We start from the raw sequence: 16,134 nt of genomic DNA on the forward strand, positions 1-16,134 counted from the left end.
ATTGACTGTAGTATGTAAGAATTACCCACACTAGTAGAAGAAACACAGGAAAACCTCCAGGGGTTCTCCTATCTGCTCCTCTCCATAAAGCAGGATTATCCAAGACTTTTTTCTGTAGTAAACATCCTGTGGTCTCCCCTGATTACTAGGCTTGGTGCTCTTCGTTTCCATCTCTTTGGCCATTTCACTTGTACAGTATGAGTGTGTCTGTGTTATCCCACCTTTACTAGAGAGGGATTATTGCAGGTCTCCTGATTCTGAACAGCTAGCTTCCATGTACTTGGCCATTGTTACAGCCAGGTGCCAAGGATTTGAGTATTTACAGGGGGCTGATCGCATAGAGTGGAAGTCCTTTGGAAAGACCAACCTGGAGGAGCTTTTTAACAGAGGCATCGAGACAACCCAGGTCACCAGAAGTGCAAAGAAAGAGAGTGAGGCAGGGAATTCCTTGCAATTTTTCTGAACATGATGGTTCTAGCTTTGGCTGCATTTTCAAGGTAGAGGGGTCATTTAGCCACAGAGAGGAAACAGAGTGTAAGAACGCTCCATTAGAGTGTTGGGCCTAACACAAATGAGGATGCTATTCCCTTTCCTCAACCACACAAAGCAAATGGGTAGGTCTAGTGAAGGCAGAGAGCCAGCTCCCTTCAAGGGAGGGCTTTGTTCTCACTGCCTATAAAGGCAGCAGTGTTGACAGTGAAAGAAACCGTTTTTTAGCTCTGTTTGCCAGCTGTAGACGCAACTATCTATGACACAGCGGCTGGGAAGCATCCTTTATGTGTCTCTAGATTCTCTACGTTCATCTACTAGATAACCGTCCCCAAAAACCATATAACCATTTCCTGTTTATTGGCCTCCCTGGGAGGTTTTTCTCTCTTGCACCTGCTTGAGAGGGCCTCTTCAATCTGATGCAGAGGTGACTGGCTGAGATTCTTGTGAGTCAGTGTGCTTTCTAATCTCCTACCCTATCATCTGCATGTGCTCACCATCACCTCTGCCATCCCTCTGGTGTGGTCCACAGAGACATGAGGCAGCCCAGACAAAACCAGTTTTAAGAATGTGTCAGACTCAGGAGTTGCGGTCACCAGGATGAAACCAGGCAATCGTTATCATCAGGTTGAGAGAAGATGGGGAGAAGCTCAGAGGGCCTAATGAAAGTGAGGGGAGTATAGTTGAGTGTGACAGGGCATGATTCTCTAAAGGAACCATGAAGATCTTGCCTTTGTCCCCAGCCTGGGACTCTGGCTTCTTATGGCTAATATGCTAAATCCCATGGCCTTACCCATGGGGGCACTGGCTGGTTCCTCTGTTCCCAGCTGTAGGAGTCCATAGGATTTTGTTTATTTGACTTCCTATCCCTAGCAAACGTCTGAGTTGCATCCTGATACGTGAAGTGACTTGCTGCAATGTATAGACTGTCACTTGGTCCTAGTCAGGCTGGGTTAGAATTAAATCTAGACCTCCTTCCTTCTCAGCAGGGAGAGGGGAGGGTGTTAGAAAAGGTATTTCCTCTATAAATCCTATAATGACCCCCCCAAAAAAATTAGAAAAAAGTATCAGAACTAGTATGTTCTGATATCTTGCTCTTGGAAATAGGAAACAGTATCTACAGATGAGAATGTGGTGGCTTGAATTAATAGCATTCATCCCAAATGTTTTCTAAGTCATTTGGAATGCTGTTCTTTCCTTTTTCCAATTTCATATTGTGGTGACCAGATAATGAAGAAATGAATAAAGGGCGAGAAGTAATCCACCCCTACTTGAAAACAATTACTATATTAGAAACTTTTTGCATTTATGTACTTCTTTATCTCACAGTATTTTAAAATTTTCCTGAAAATTCTACACCAATCCAGAGGTAAATTGTGAAGTAGGTAAATGGAGGGAGTGTGTCCCCATGATTTAACACTCGTGTCTTTCTTTCTCATTTTCCTAGATCTTTGAAAGAATTCTATTTATTTGGGCCATCCGACACCCTGCCAGTGGGTATGTCCAGGGAATTAATGACCTGGTCACTCCATTCTTTGTCGTCTTCCTCTCAGAATATGTGGGTAAGAAGCATTAGTACCAAGTTGAACAAGCTATTGCTCTTTCTTATCTGCCATCTGTCTGTCTGTTTTTCCCCAGAGTGCAGCCAGTGGGTATGCCTTGCTAGAAAATAGATAGTGCCTTTAGAATACACAGCCAAAACTACTTTTAACAGCGGTTTCTGCCTGGAATTTATCTCTTAAGATGGTCACAGATCTCACCTAAAAAGACCTGCTTTGTCACAAGAATGACCACATTGATATATTTATGTTCTGTGGTTTGATGCTTTATTTGAGATTATTTTAGGATTATTTTGAACTTGTTTCCAATGCAGGCCCTCATCCATGTAAACTGGAATTTTAGATTGGACATCAGGCCTGCATACTCCAGTTTACTTGCTGTATCTTAGGAGCAGGATGTGGATGTGCAGAGGACAAAAGGCTGTGGCACCAGAACCCAGCACGTATGGGAAATGATGGAACAGGCCAATGAGAACCCCAGGACCTTGATTTCTCCCTACTCCTTCTTCACCTCTCACCCCACAGGGTTCTTGTCCCTTTGGAGAGAGATTAGATTTCAAAGCAGCACTTAGGTTTTCTTATAGTCCCAGCCACTGCCAGCCAGCCAGCCTAAATTAAGCAAAGTCTTAAAGGATTTGAGGATCCTGTGTTTCTCCTTTTTGGTTTCCTTAATCACTTGTTCTGAGAAAGTCACAGGAAAACCCATCCGCCATGGCCTGATGCTTTGTTTCCTTAGGTAAGGAGAAGCTCATGTAGGAATAAGAACATCAAAAGGGATCTTAGAAGAAAGGCATTCATCTAATCCCTCATTTCACTGATAAGTTATGAGATTCTCTGTCTCCTTATTAGTGGTTGAGCTAGAACTAAAACCATTTTCTTTAGACTCTGAGGGTGCTAGATGATTGTGGTTTTTGGAAGAAGCCATTTGGAGAGGTTGTGGGGTTGGGTGATGAGAACTGGGTGAGAGTGGGGCTCTTTGGAGGGGAGAGCATGAGAAATGTCTCACTTGGTCTATCTCATCCAGGTTTTCTGATGGGGCTCAAATGGATGATGAGATCTTTCATGAGACAATCTCAAAAAATTAAGGCAACTGACTAAGAAAGCTTTTTCTAGAGGACTTTGTACCCCCTCCCCAACCTGCCTTAATAGATCAACTTTTTGAAGCAGCGTAATTCTACTGTGTTGTTTAATTTTTATCAAGAGAGTAGTTCAGCTGATCTGTGGGGATTTTTTACTTGCTTCTTTCAGTAGCAATTTTCTAAGATAGTATTGAAGAATGAGCCAAGGATGGTATTAATCCATTCATTAATCTGCATTTGAAGTCTAAATGCTATCATGAAATCTTGCTGAAAGGGTTATGCCAGTTAAAAATAATCCTCAGCAGCTGTAGTTCTGATTAGATATTTAATTACCTTGTTAGCTGCCATTTATATTTTGTTCCAAGCATGTCTTCACTTTCTTCAGGTGCCCATCCCATTACTACTTCAACCCCATCAAGCAGTGTGCCTTTCTGTGATAGATATGATTGCTTTCTGATCTTGTACATGCATATCTTGTTTTTCTGAACTTTGCAGGAATTGCATTTTTATAAATTGAAGATTTATGGCAACCCTGCATCGAGCAAATCTATCAGTGCCATTTTTCCAAAAGCATGTGTTTACTTTGTGTCTCTGTGTCATATTCTGGTAATTTTCACAGTATTTTTAACTTTTCCTTATTACTATATCTGTCATGGTCATCTGTGATCAGTGAACTTTGATGTTACTGTTGTAATTCTTTCAGGGTGCCATGAACGGCCTCTATATAAGACAGTGAACTTAATTTATAAATGTTGTATGTGTTCTGACTGCTCCACCGGCTGGTCCTTCTCCATCTCCCTCTCCTTGGGCCTCCCTATTCCCTGAGACACAATATTCAAATTAGGTCAGTTAGTAACTCTGCAGTGGCTTGTAAGTGTTCAAGGGAAAGGAAGAGGGTTACATGTCTCTCACTTTAAATCAAAAGCTCTAAATGGTTAAGCTTAGTGAAGAAGGCATGTCAAAAGTGGAGGAGGCAGGCTGAAAGCTATGCCTCGTGTGCCAGCATGCTGTATTGTGAGCAAAGTAAAAGTTATTGACGGAAATTAAAAGTGCTACTCCAGTGAACACACAAATAATAAGAGAGCGAAATAGCCTTATCGCTGACATGGAGAAAATTTTAGTGTTCTGGGTAGATCAAACTAACCACAGCATTCCCTTAATCCAAAGCTTAACCCCAGAGCAAGCCCTGAACTCTGTTCACTTCCATAAAGGCCAAGAGAGGTGAGGAAGCTGCAGAAGAAAAGTTTGAAGCTTGCAGAAGTTGGTTTTCATGAAGTTTAAGGAAAGAAACCATCTCCATAACATGAAAGTGCAAGGCGAAGCAACAAGTGCTAATGTAGAAACTGCAGCAAGTGATCCGGAAGATCTAGCTAAGACCATTGATGAAGGTGGTACATTAAACCGCAGATTTTCAGTATAGACAAAACAGCCTTCTCTTGGAAAAAGATGCCATTCGGGGCTTTCTTTTTTAAATTTAATTTTTTTTTTAAGAGACAGTGGCATGACCTTAGCACACTATAACCTTATACTCTGGCTAAAGCAATCCTCCTGCCTTCTGAGTAGCTAGAACTGCAGAGGCACACCCACCACACCTGGCTAACTTTTTTTGTTTTGTTTTGTTTTGTTTTGTTTTTTTGTTTTTTTTTGTTTTTTGAGACGGAGTTTCGCTCTTGTTACCCAGGCTGGAGTGCAATGGCGTGATCTCGGCTCACCGCAACCTCCGCCACCTGGGTTCAGGCAATTCTCCTGCCTCAGCCTCCTGAGTAGCTGGGATTACAGGCACGCACCACCATGCCCAGCTAATTTTTTGTATTTTTAGTAGAGACGGGTTTTTACCATGTTGACCAGGATGGTCTCGATCTCTTGACTTCATGATCTACCCACCTCGGCCTCCCAAAGTGCTGGGATTACAGGCTTTAGCCACCCCACCTGGCCTGGCTAACTTTTTTTAAAAAATTTTTTTTGTAGAGAGGAGGGAGTCTTGGTATGTTGTCCAGGCTGGTCTTGAAATCATGACTCAAATGTCCCTCCCATCTTGGCCTCCTGAATAGTTGGGATTACAAGTACATAGTAGCCACTATGGCCAGCCTGCTCTCTAGGACTTAGATAGCTAGAGAGGAATATTAAATGTTTGGCTTCAAAGGACAGGATGACTCTTGCTAGGGGCTAAGGCAGCTGGTGACTTTTACATTGAAGCTCATGCTCATTTACCATTCCAAAAACCCTAGGGCCTTTAAGAATTATGCAAAATATACTCTGCCTATGCTTTATAAGTGGAAAAACAAAGCTTGGATGACAGGACATCTATTTATAGCATGGTTTACCGAATATTTTAAGGCCACTATTGAGACCTCTTGCTCACAAAAAAAGATTTCTCTCAAAATATCAGTGTCCATTGACAGTAAATGTAGACACCCGAGAGCTCTGATGGAAATCCACAAGGAGATTAATGTTTTCATACCTAACACAACATCTGTTCCACAGCCTATGGATCAAGGAGTCATTTCAACTCCTGAGTCTTATTATTTAAGAAATATATAGTAATTTAATAAAGCTATAGCTGACATACTTTCTTGAGATGGAATCTCCTCCTGGTGAAGATGCTGCGAACATTTGAAATGACAACAAAGGATTTAGAATATTACATAAACTCAATTGTAAAGCAGTGGCAGGGTTTGAGAAGGTCGACTTTAATTTTTTTAAGAAATGTATTTATTTTTTTATATGGAGACAAGGTCTCACTCTGTTGCCCAGGCTGGAATGCAATGGTGTAATCATAGCTCAAACTGTAACCTCAAACTCCTGGGCTCGAGTGATTCTCCTGCCTTAGCCTTCTGAGAAGCTAGGACTACAGGTGTGCACCACCATACCCAGCTAATTTTTCTACTTTTTGTAGAGATGGGGTTCTCATTGTGTTGCCCAGACTAGTCTTTAATTCCTGGCCTCAAGCAGTCCTTCTGCCTCAGCCTCCCAAAGGAGTGAGCCACCACACCTGGCCAGATTGACTTCATTTATTTTTTTTTTTTTTAGATAAATAGAAAGTCCGATTTCATTTTCAACTTTATATTTTTGTCAAGTGCAAGGTGAGCCAGCTAAGATATAAATATTCCAATACTGACTGAAGTAATAACTTCTGCTGGCATGTCTTCTGAGTCTCCATTTCCTCCATTGATATTCATCCAAATAATAAAAGAAACCGATTGTAGTTGAGTTTACTATTATCAATGGCACTCTCATCAAGGTTCTTACAGATCGAATAAGGTTCATTAGCTGAGATTTAATTTGTGGCTCCTCTCCGAAGCCACTGATTCCCTGGTCTGTTCCCCAGCCAAAGTTCCACATGGCTGGGGAGGCCTCACAATCATGGCAGAAGACGAATAAGGAGCAAAGTCACATCTTACGTGGTGGCAGACAAGAGACTGACCTCAGTTTTGAAAGAAGTTCTACTGTGGGTACAATGCTATTGAATAGAATCACCCACTACAGAGAAATCTTTTGTAAAAGAAAAAGTCAATCAATGTGGCCAAATTCATTACTGTCTTGTTTAAGAAATTGTCACAGCCAGCCCAGCCTTTAGCAATCACCATCCTGATCAGTCAGCAGCCATCAACATTGAGGCAAGATCCTCTACCAGCAAAAAGATTATGACTCACTGAAGACTCAGATGATTGCTAGCATTTTTTAAACAATGAAGTATTATTTACTAATTAGTGGGGTAGGGTGGCATTCGCCTGTAATCTCAGCTACTGGAGAGGCTGAAGCAGGAGAATTGCTTGAACCTGGGAGGCAGAGGTTGCAGTGAGCCGAGGTCATGCCACCGCACTCCTGCCTGGGCAACAGAGGGAGACTCTATCTCAAAAAATAATAATAATAAAAGATAAAGTATTATTTGTTTGTTGATTGGTTGATTGAGACAGGATCTCATTCTGTCACCCAGGCTGGAGTGCAGTGGCATGATCGTGGCTCACTGTAGCCTCAACCTCCTGGGCTCAAGGTATCCTCTCACCTCAGCGTCCCAGGTAGTTGGAACTACAGGGGCATGCCATCACATTTGGCTATTCTGTTGTATTTTTTGTAGAGGTGAGTTTTTGCCATGTTGCCCAGGCTTGTCTTGAACTCCTGAACTCAAGTAATTCTCCCGCCTCAGCCTCCCCAAGTGTTGAGATTGCAGGCGTGAGCCAACATGCCTGGTCCCAATTTTGTTTTATCTAAACCTCTGTCCATTCTCTACCCCCTCACCATTGTGAATTATTTTGAAGCAAATCTCAGTGTCAAACATCATATAATTTTATGCATAAATATATGTTCATGTGTGTCTCTGAAAGGTACATATATGTATACACACATGTGCACACACGTTATACATGCATACATGCATGTATATATACAAAATACTTTTTTTGTTTGTTTTTTGGACAGAGTCTCACTCTGTCACCCAGACTGGAGTACAGTGGCATGATCTCAGTTCACTGCAACCTCCATCTCCCAGGCTCAAGCAATCCTTCCCACCTCAGCCTCCAGAGTAGTTGAGACTACAGGCTCTCATCACCATGCCTGTCTAATTTTTGTATTTTTTTTGTAGAGATAGAGTTTAGCCATGTTGCCCAGGCTGGTGCTGAACTCCTGGGCTCAAGTCATTTGGCCTCCCAAAGCTCTGGGATTATAGGCGTGAGCCACTGCACCTGGTCAAAGACATATTTTTTAAAACATGCAGCCATAATGCAAGTTACAAGTACAGAGTAGCCACTGTGGCCAGCCTGCTATCTAGAACTTTCATAGTAATGCAAATTACAGGTACATAGTAGCTGCAAGCAGTAGCATTATGCTGGTTTTTAAAGTACTTTACTATTTGCAAAGATCTTTGACATGCCTGATTTCCTTTAGTAGGGCCCAATATCTCCTTAAGATAGACGTATCAAGCCTTTTTATTTATTTATTTATTTTTTGAGACAGAATCTTGCTCTGTTGCCCATGCTGGAGTATAGTGGTGCGATCTTGGCTCACTGCAACCTCCACCTACCAGCTTCAAGCGATTCTCCTCCCTCAGCCTCCTGAGTAGCTAGGATTGCAGGCTAGACTACTACACCCTGGTAATTTTTGTATTTTTAGTAGAGATAGGGTTTCACCATGTTGGTCAGGCTGGTCTCGAACTCCTGACCTCATGATCCGCCTACCTCGGCCTCCTGAAGTGCTGGGATTACAGGCGTGAGCCACCATGTCTGGCCTTATCAAGCCATTTTATAAGGTGAAAAATCCAAGACTCAGGGGTTTAATGAGCTTCTCAAACTCAAACCTAGGTATTTTGTCCTTAATACCTGTGCTCTTCATATGACTTGGTAGTATCTCAACTTCAGTCCTTGTCCTTGGACTTCCAATGGCTTCACCTATTATATTTAATGCTCTAAAGCAGGCAGTACCTTTCTTAACTGCTCCTCATCTTTTAAAAAAAATTGTAGTATGCTCATTAAAAAAATCAAAACAATATAGAAGTCACACACACACACAGGATAACTACTATTGTTAACTTCTTGTGTGTTCTTCCAGACCTTTTCCTATGTATGGATGGAGCTGCATTTATTGTTTTCCTTTACTGTGTTCAGAAAAATGAAATCAGGCTATTCATACTTTCCTATATTTTGCTTGTGTTCATTTAAACATGTCATATAGTGAGCTTTCCAAGCCCAAACATATAGATCCACTTCATTATTTTTAGTAATTCCATTATTTCTATAATAAGGCTTAATCATAGTTTACTTAACTTTTCTTCTCTAGGACATTTAAGTTGCCTACAGTTTTTAGCTGTAATAAATAACATTGCAGTGAATATCCTTGTACATATTTTCTTGTGTACTTGTTAAAATATGTATTTCTCTGAAAGAATCCCAGCAGTGAAATTACTAATCCTAAAAGCATGCCAAATAGGTACTACTAAATTATAATCCAAAAATGTTTATACCAGTATTCTAGCCACAAATGTGCAAATGCACTTTTCCTCACATCCGTAGCAAAACATGTGTATGGATGATGTCTAGTATATTTCGCCTGTCTAGCAGTAAATCGTGGTTCATGTTTCAGTTTTTGTTTCCACTTATTGGTCAATATTATGTATCTTTTCTTATCTGTATTATCATGTGTTTCTTTTGTGGTCTGCTTGTTTAATCATTTACCTATTTTATCTAATGGTCTATTGATCTGTCTTGTTTTGTAAGAGCTTTTTGTATATTAGATAAATTCATGCTTCATCTGTTGTGTGTTAAAAATATTAGGTTGAATCACATGGATTGTTAATGTTCAACCATTTTTTACCCCCCAACATGGGAATTTTATATAGTTCAGCCTAATATTTTCCCCAGACCGTTATTTATCTCTTAACTTTGCTAATTGTGTCTTTATGTAGAACTTACTAATTTGTATACGGTCAGATTTGTCCATTCAACCAGTATTTATTGAGCTGTGTGCCAGGAGATAGATGTGGGCCAGCCCTTGTGGCACTTTCTGTCTGGTAGGAAGGCTCACAAACGTCATCACATAATTGCAAACTGTGATGAAGCCTCTGAAGGAAGCAGCTTCTCCTTTAGGGTTTTTGGATTTGGTATCTTGCTTAGGAGCTCTTTCCTTCCCCACCTCAAGATTATGAAAATACTGGCCAGGCATGGTGGCTCACACCTGTAATCCCATCACTTTGGGAGGCTGAGGCAGGTGGATCACCTGAGGTCAGGAGTTCAAAGCCAGCCTGGCCAACATGGCAAAACCCCGTCTTTACTAAAAATACAAAAATTTCCTGAGTGTGGTGGCAGGTGCCTATAATCCCAGCTACAGAAGTTGCAGTGAGGCAAGATCATACCACTGTACTTCAGCCTAGGTGCTGACAGAGCGAGACTCTGTCTCAAAAAAAAAAAAAATTACAAAAACTCTCATGTGTTTTCTTCTAATACTCTTGTGGTTTTAACATTTAACTTTTAAAATTCCATTCGTTATTTATTTTCCGTTATGGCGAGAACTGAGGTTTATAGTTACTATTCCAGTTGCATAGCTAATTATTTTAACACCATTTATAAATAATATACCATCTTTTCACTGATGTGAAATCTCTCTTCATAATATTATATGAATTTCTTTAATTACATGGTTCTGCTGCTTTGTTCAGTTTAATTTCATTTGTCTCCATTTCTATCCAGTACCACACAGCTTAGATTTTTTGAGTTTATAAATTTATTAAATTATTTATTACTAATATTTATTTTTATTTTATTTATTTGTTTGTTTGTTTGTTTGTTTTTTGAGATGGAGTCTCATGCTCCTGTCCAGGCTGGAGTGCAATGGTACAATCTCAGCTCACTGAGTTCAAGCGATCCTCCTACCACAGCCTCCCTAGTAGCTGGGACTAAAGGCATGTGCCACCATGCCTGGCTAATTTTTGTATTTTTGAGTAGAGATAGGGTTTTACCATGTTGGCCAGGCTGGTCTGGGACTCCTGGCCTCAAGTGATCCACCCACCTTGGCATCCCAAAGTGCTGGGATTACAGGCATGAGCCACCATGCCTGGCCAATTATTTTTTATTAGTGGCTTTTAAAATTCCCCCTAGGGCTAGTCTCTTTCATCATCCTTTAAAAAAATATTGTCTTGGTTGTTTTTCCAGTTGAGCTTATTTTTAAATTTTATTTATTTTTAATCTTTTCCTTATAGGGATAACAGCGCTTAACATGAGATCTGCCCTCTTAACAAATTTTGAAGTGCACAATGCAGTATTGTTAGCTGTGGGCACAATGTTGTATAGCAGATCTCTGGAACATCCTCATCTTGCGTAAAGTCATCAAATTTGTACCCTCTGAACATCAACCCTGTGGTTCCCTCCCCCTCGCCCCTGGCAGCCACCATTTTGTCTGTTTCTATGAGTTTTGACCTTTTTAGGTACCTTATATAAGTGGATTCATACAGTATGTGTCCAAAGAAGTAAGCCAACTTTTACTTCCAGGTTCATCCAGTTAAGCTTGAGAACTTGTCAGATTTAGGAGTGGGGAAGCTTTGCCTAATACAGTTTTTATTGGAGTTGCAATAAATTTATAAATTACATTTTCATGGGTTTTTTGGTAACAGCTATATTTGGATTTACTTCATATACCAAACAATTCACTCATTTAAAGGGCACAGTGAATAATTTTTAGTATATTTACAGAGTTGCATATCACCACAATCAATTTTAAAACATTTTTATCACCCCAAAAGGAACCCTCATAGTCTTTAGCCGTCACCCGTAAGCCTTCCATCCATTGTATCCCTGGGCAACCACTAATCTTCTGTATCTAGGGATTTCCCTATTTTGAACATTTTATATAAATGAATCACACAGTATGGAGTCTTTTGTGTCTGGCTTGTTTTACTTAGCTTAATGTCTTCAAGATTCATTCACGTTGTAGCACGTGTCAGTACTTCATTCTTTTGTATGGCCAGATATTCTATTTTATGGATATACTACGTCTTATTTACCTATCAGTTGCTAGATATAAATTACATTTCAAAGAAATACAGACTTCTCCCCAGCCTCACGCCTTTCTTGAACAGAGAGAGATACAACATTGTGGCCATCAAGCATAATTTTCTTGTCTGGGCAATAATGCTTCTCTACTTCTCTCACGGTGGCATTGTCTGGATGAGGCAGCTGCTGTCAAAGGTTTTTTGCTCTGGCCCTCCTGGTGTGACTCTCCCTATTGCAGAGGCCTGAAGTATCTTTCTTATGGAACAGGCCAGCAGTTGCCCTCATTATCCTGGACAGGTCTCTCCAGGCAGCCTTACCCCACTACCCAGTCTCACTAAATCATAGCATAGGGGATCTGCCCTAGTAGAGCTGTGGAGTCCACATGCCGTTGGGACATTATTTAGCTTCTCTCATATCTCTTCCCCTACCATTCTCTGCCATCTCTATCACTTTTAAAAACTAGTACCTGAGGGCTGGGTGCGGTGGCTCACACCTGTAATCCCAGCACTTCGGGACACCGAGGCAGGCAGATCACCTGAGGTTGGGAGTTTGAGACCAGCCTGAACAACACAGAGAAACCCCGTCTCTACTAAAAATACAAAGTTAGCCAGGAGTGGTGGTGCATGCCTGTAAACCCAGCTACTCGGGAGGCTGAGGCAGGAGAGTTGCTTGAACCCGGGAGGTGAATGAAAGTTGTGGTGAGCTGAGACCTCACCACTGTACTCCAGCCTGGGCAACAAGAGCAAAGCTGTGTCTCAAAAAAAAATAATAATAATAATATCTAAGCCTGCTTCATCCTTTATGTCATGTTTGTTGTAACGTAGTTGGAAATAGTGAGACGAGTGATTCCTCTGTGAGTTGATAGAGAAGTTGTCTATCTAGCCTTGCCCCCAAGCAGCTTCTTTATCTGCTAAAGCCAGCTGTGTCTGGGTCTAGTGGTGACAGTGCTGGGTGTGTGGGAGGGTGTCACCCCTGGGGAGATAAAGTCTCTGGAATCTTACCTCTGAGACTGTGGTATAATTTTTTTTTTTTTTTGGAGACAGAATCTTACTCTGTCTCCCAGGCTGGAGTACAGTGGCACAATCTCGGCTACTGCAACCTCTGCCTCCTAGGTTCAAGCAATTCTCTGCCTCCGTCTCCCAAGTAGCTGGGATTGTAGGCACCCACCACCATGCCCGGCTAATTTTTGTAGTTTTAGTAGAGACTGGGTTTTACCATCTTGGCCAGGCTGGTCTCTCTTTTTTTTTTTTTTTTTTTTTTTTTTGAGATGGAGTTTCACTCTTGTTGCCCAGGCTGGAATGCAATGGCATAATCTCAGCTCACCACAACCTCCGCCTCCCAGGTTCAAGCAATTCTCCTGCCTCAGCCTCCTGAGTAGCTAGGATTACAGGCATGTGCCACCACACCTGGCTAATTTTGTATTTTTGGTAGAGATGGGATTTCGCCATGTTGTTCAGGCTGGTCTCAAACTCCCGACCTCAGGTGATCTGCCCACCTTGGCCTCCCAAAGTACTGGGATTAGAGGCATGAGCCACCGTGCCTGACCCAGTCTGGGTTTGAACTCGTGACCTTGTAATCCACTGGCCTTGGCCTCCCAAAGTGCTGGGATTACAGGCGTGAACCATCACACCTGGCCAACTGATATAATTCTAAACTCTTTCCTCCAAGAGCTTTTAGGCTTAGGCAATATTAATCTAGCTCTGAAAATACTAAGGTCAAATATAATTGGCCGTGTGGCAGTCATCAAAATAAACTGCTTAACAGGAACTACAGAAGTGATGCATATAAGGAAATCATGTAGAAGAGCAGGGTTCATGATGTTTCCTATTTTCTAAAGAAGAGTGATGTCTGATGATATTTTTAGGTACAAAATGCAATACCAATTATCAAATAACCTTTTCTCTTTTCCTCTGCATGAAACAGCACAGTGGGATTTTCACTGTAGATTTTACCTGGAAACATGACGGCAATGGAACTCTCAGAAAGGAAGTCCTTCCTAGACCTCTGACTTGTGTCCAGTTCCCTGCATGACATTTCCACCTGACTGTGTCACAAATGATCACTTAGGATTAGCTAGGCTGCACATAACAGGGCACCCAAGTAACAGTTCCCTGAGTAAGATCGAAAAGCTTATTTCTCTCACCTTGAAAGTCCAGAGGTAAGTGATCTGGGACTTATCTGCTGCTCCAAAATATCAGAGATCTAGGTTCCTCTCTGTTGTTCTGCAGTCTTCAGCGTGCCGTTTCTTTCTCATGATCTAATTGCTGTTTGTGCTCCAGCCATCACATCTATTTCCCAGCCAGTGTGGAGAAGGAAAGGAAGCAAGGCATACTTCTTGTGTTTGAGAACATTTTTGAGAGTTGTGCATGACTTGCACAAGGGGCTTGATTCTCTTTTGTCTGAGCTTAATCTTGTGGACACACCTAGCAAACAAATGAGGCTGGAAAACAGTCTGTCCCAGGTGGCCAGTATCCTTAGGGGTCCTGTCACCAAGGAGGAAGGAGGGAACAGTTGTTTGTAGGGAATCTTTGCTATTCCTAGGCTCCTCAGACTCAGCGTTCAGCTCTGCTTCTTCCCTTACCCAGGCACCCTTTCCTCTTAGTTGGCAGCATGTCCTGTCACTTAAGTCAGAAATGCTAAGAAGCGTTAATGATTCTGTTTTTTCACTGTTTCATATCCAGTCATTTACCAAGCTCTGATGATTTTACATCCTAAATGTTTCTTGATCTTCTTCTTCCTCTTCATTCTCACGTTGCGTGCCCTAGGTCAGGCCTGAATTGCTGAACCAGCCAAACATGTTTTCTCACCCCTGGTTTTATCCCCTCACACCCATCTTCCACACCGTTCAAACACAGCCCTGCCCACACAACTCCTCTGACAAAAATCCTTCCTTAGTGTCCCATCACCTACAGGTTAAATATCTAGGTTTTCTAACTTGGCATGTAAGGCCCTGTGATCTGCTGCCTGCTTCACCCCTAAACTCCACTATCTGAAATGGACACTGTGAATGTAAAGCCCTTGTTCTGCACCATCTCTTTATGTCCTGAGCTAATCTTGGTGTACCCTTTAAGACTCCCCTTCCTCCGAGAAGCCTTCCCTGGGGTCCTCCCCATCCCCGGCATCCAATAGTGCTATTTCTGTCACTGTAGATTTCTCCTGTGGCACTTTACCTTACCAGTTGTTGTGTTTCCCGCCTACTCTCTGCCACCAGACTTTCTGGTTCTTTGAGGCCGAAGACTATTTTAAACATCTTCATATTCCCAGTACCTTCATTCTGGTGTCCAAAATAGGCATTCCACACATGTCTAGATGAATGAGAGAATGAAAATTCCGTGATGACTGCAGAATACTCAGGAATTAGTACAGCTTCACTAGGCTTGGCCACTGGAGGGCAGTGAGTTACACTTTTCTGATACTGTGGTGAGTTAGCTGAAAGCTCCCTCTCCGCTAAGGGATGGAGGTGGAGCACCACCACTTAGTCAACAAGTCTTGATGAGCACCTGCCCGGGCAGGGTACTGCTCCAGGCACTGGGGTTATGACAATAAGCAAAGTAGACAAAAACCCTGCCTGCTACTTCTAGGTATTTATTCAAGGAAAATGAAGGCTTATAGCCCCAAAAGACATATACAAAAATATTCACAGCAACTTTACACAGACAAAAAAACTGGAAACAACTCTAATATCGATTAATATGAGAACAGATACCTATACTGTGGAACAGTACTCAGCAATAAATGAGAACGTACTGCTAAGTACAGCAACATGGCAGTCTCAGAAACCATGAAACTGAACAAAAGAAACCAGATGCCCAAAAAAGTCTATACTGTATGATTCGCATTATATGGAGTTAAAAATACGTAAACTTTATCATGGCAATAGAAATGAGAACAAAGTTTGCCTATGGTAGGAGATGGACTGAGAATGGGTATGAGGAAACATTTCTGGGGTGATGGAAACGTTCTTTATTTGGACAGGGGAATTTTTTTTTTCAAACCATAGACATAAACATGTGTCAAGACTCAGAACTGTGCACAAGGGTGCAGTTTACTATGCATAATTCTCCTTTTTAAAAAAATCACTTTTTTTTTTTTGAGACGGAGTCTCCCTCTGTCATCAGGCTGGAGTGTAGGGGTACAGTCTCGGGTCACTGCAATCTCTGCCTCCCAGATTCAAGCAATTCTCCTGCCTCAGCCTTCCAAGTAGCTGGGATTACAGGTGCATGCCACTATGCTGGGCTAAATAAAAAAAAATCGCTTTCTTAGTTTAATTTCTGGTGGGCAGAAACAGACAATCAACTGAAAAAAATAGATATTTGTTAGATTAAGTGTTATGGGTAAAAACAAAGCAAGAAAGAGGGACAGGGATGTGCCACGCTGGCAAGTGTGGGGGCTCTTTAAACCCGGTGGTGAGCTACCTTGACACTGAGGAGATGACATCTGGGCAGAGTCCTGAAGGAGGTAAGGGAGTGAGCTGTGCAGTTAATTTTTAATAGTTAACACTCACGTTTTCAAAGAAAAGGTACAATGGAT

General features: G+C 41.7%; 1 protein-coding gene across 1 annotated transcript in view; it reads left to right on the plus strand.

The window, feature by feature from the left end:
- Positions 1–16,134, plus strand: part of TBC1D22B (TBC1 domain family member 22B) — an 80,670-nt gene that overhangs the window by 34,964 nt on the left and 29,572 nt on the right. Inside the window, exon 8 of the mRNA XM_039467682.2 lies at positions 1,937–2,051. Coding sequence (XP_039323616.1) covers positions 1,937–2,051 — 115 coding nt within the window. The remainder of the gene's footprint in view (positions 1–1,936; positions 2,052–16,134) is intronic.

This window comes from Saimiri boliviensis, chromosome 4 (assembly GCF_048565385.1).
Source record: "Saimiri boliviensis isolate mSaiBol1 chromosome 4, mSaiBol1.pri, whole genome shotgun sequence".
Taxonomy (NCBI): Eukaryota; Metazoa; Chordata; class Mammalia; order Primates; family Cebidae; genus Saimiri; species Saimiri boliviensis.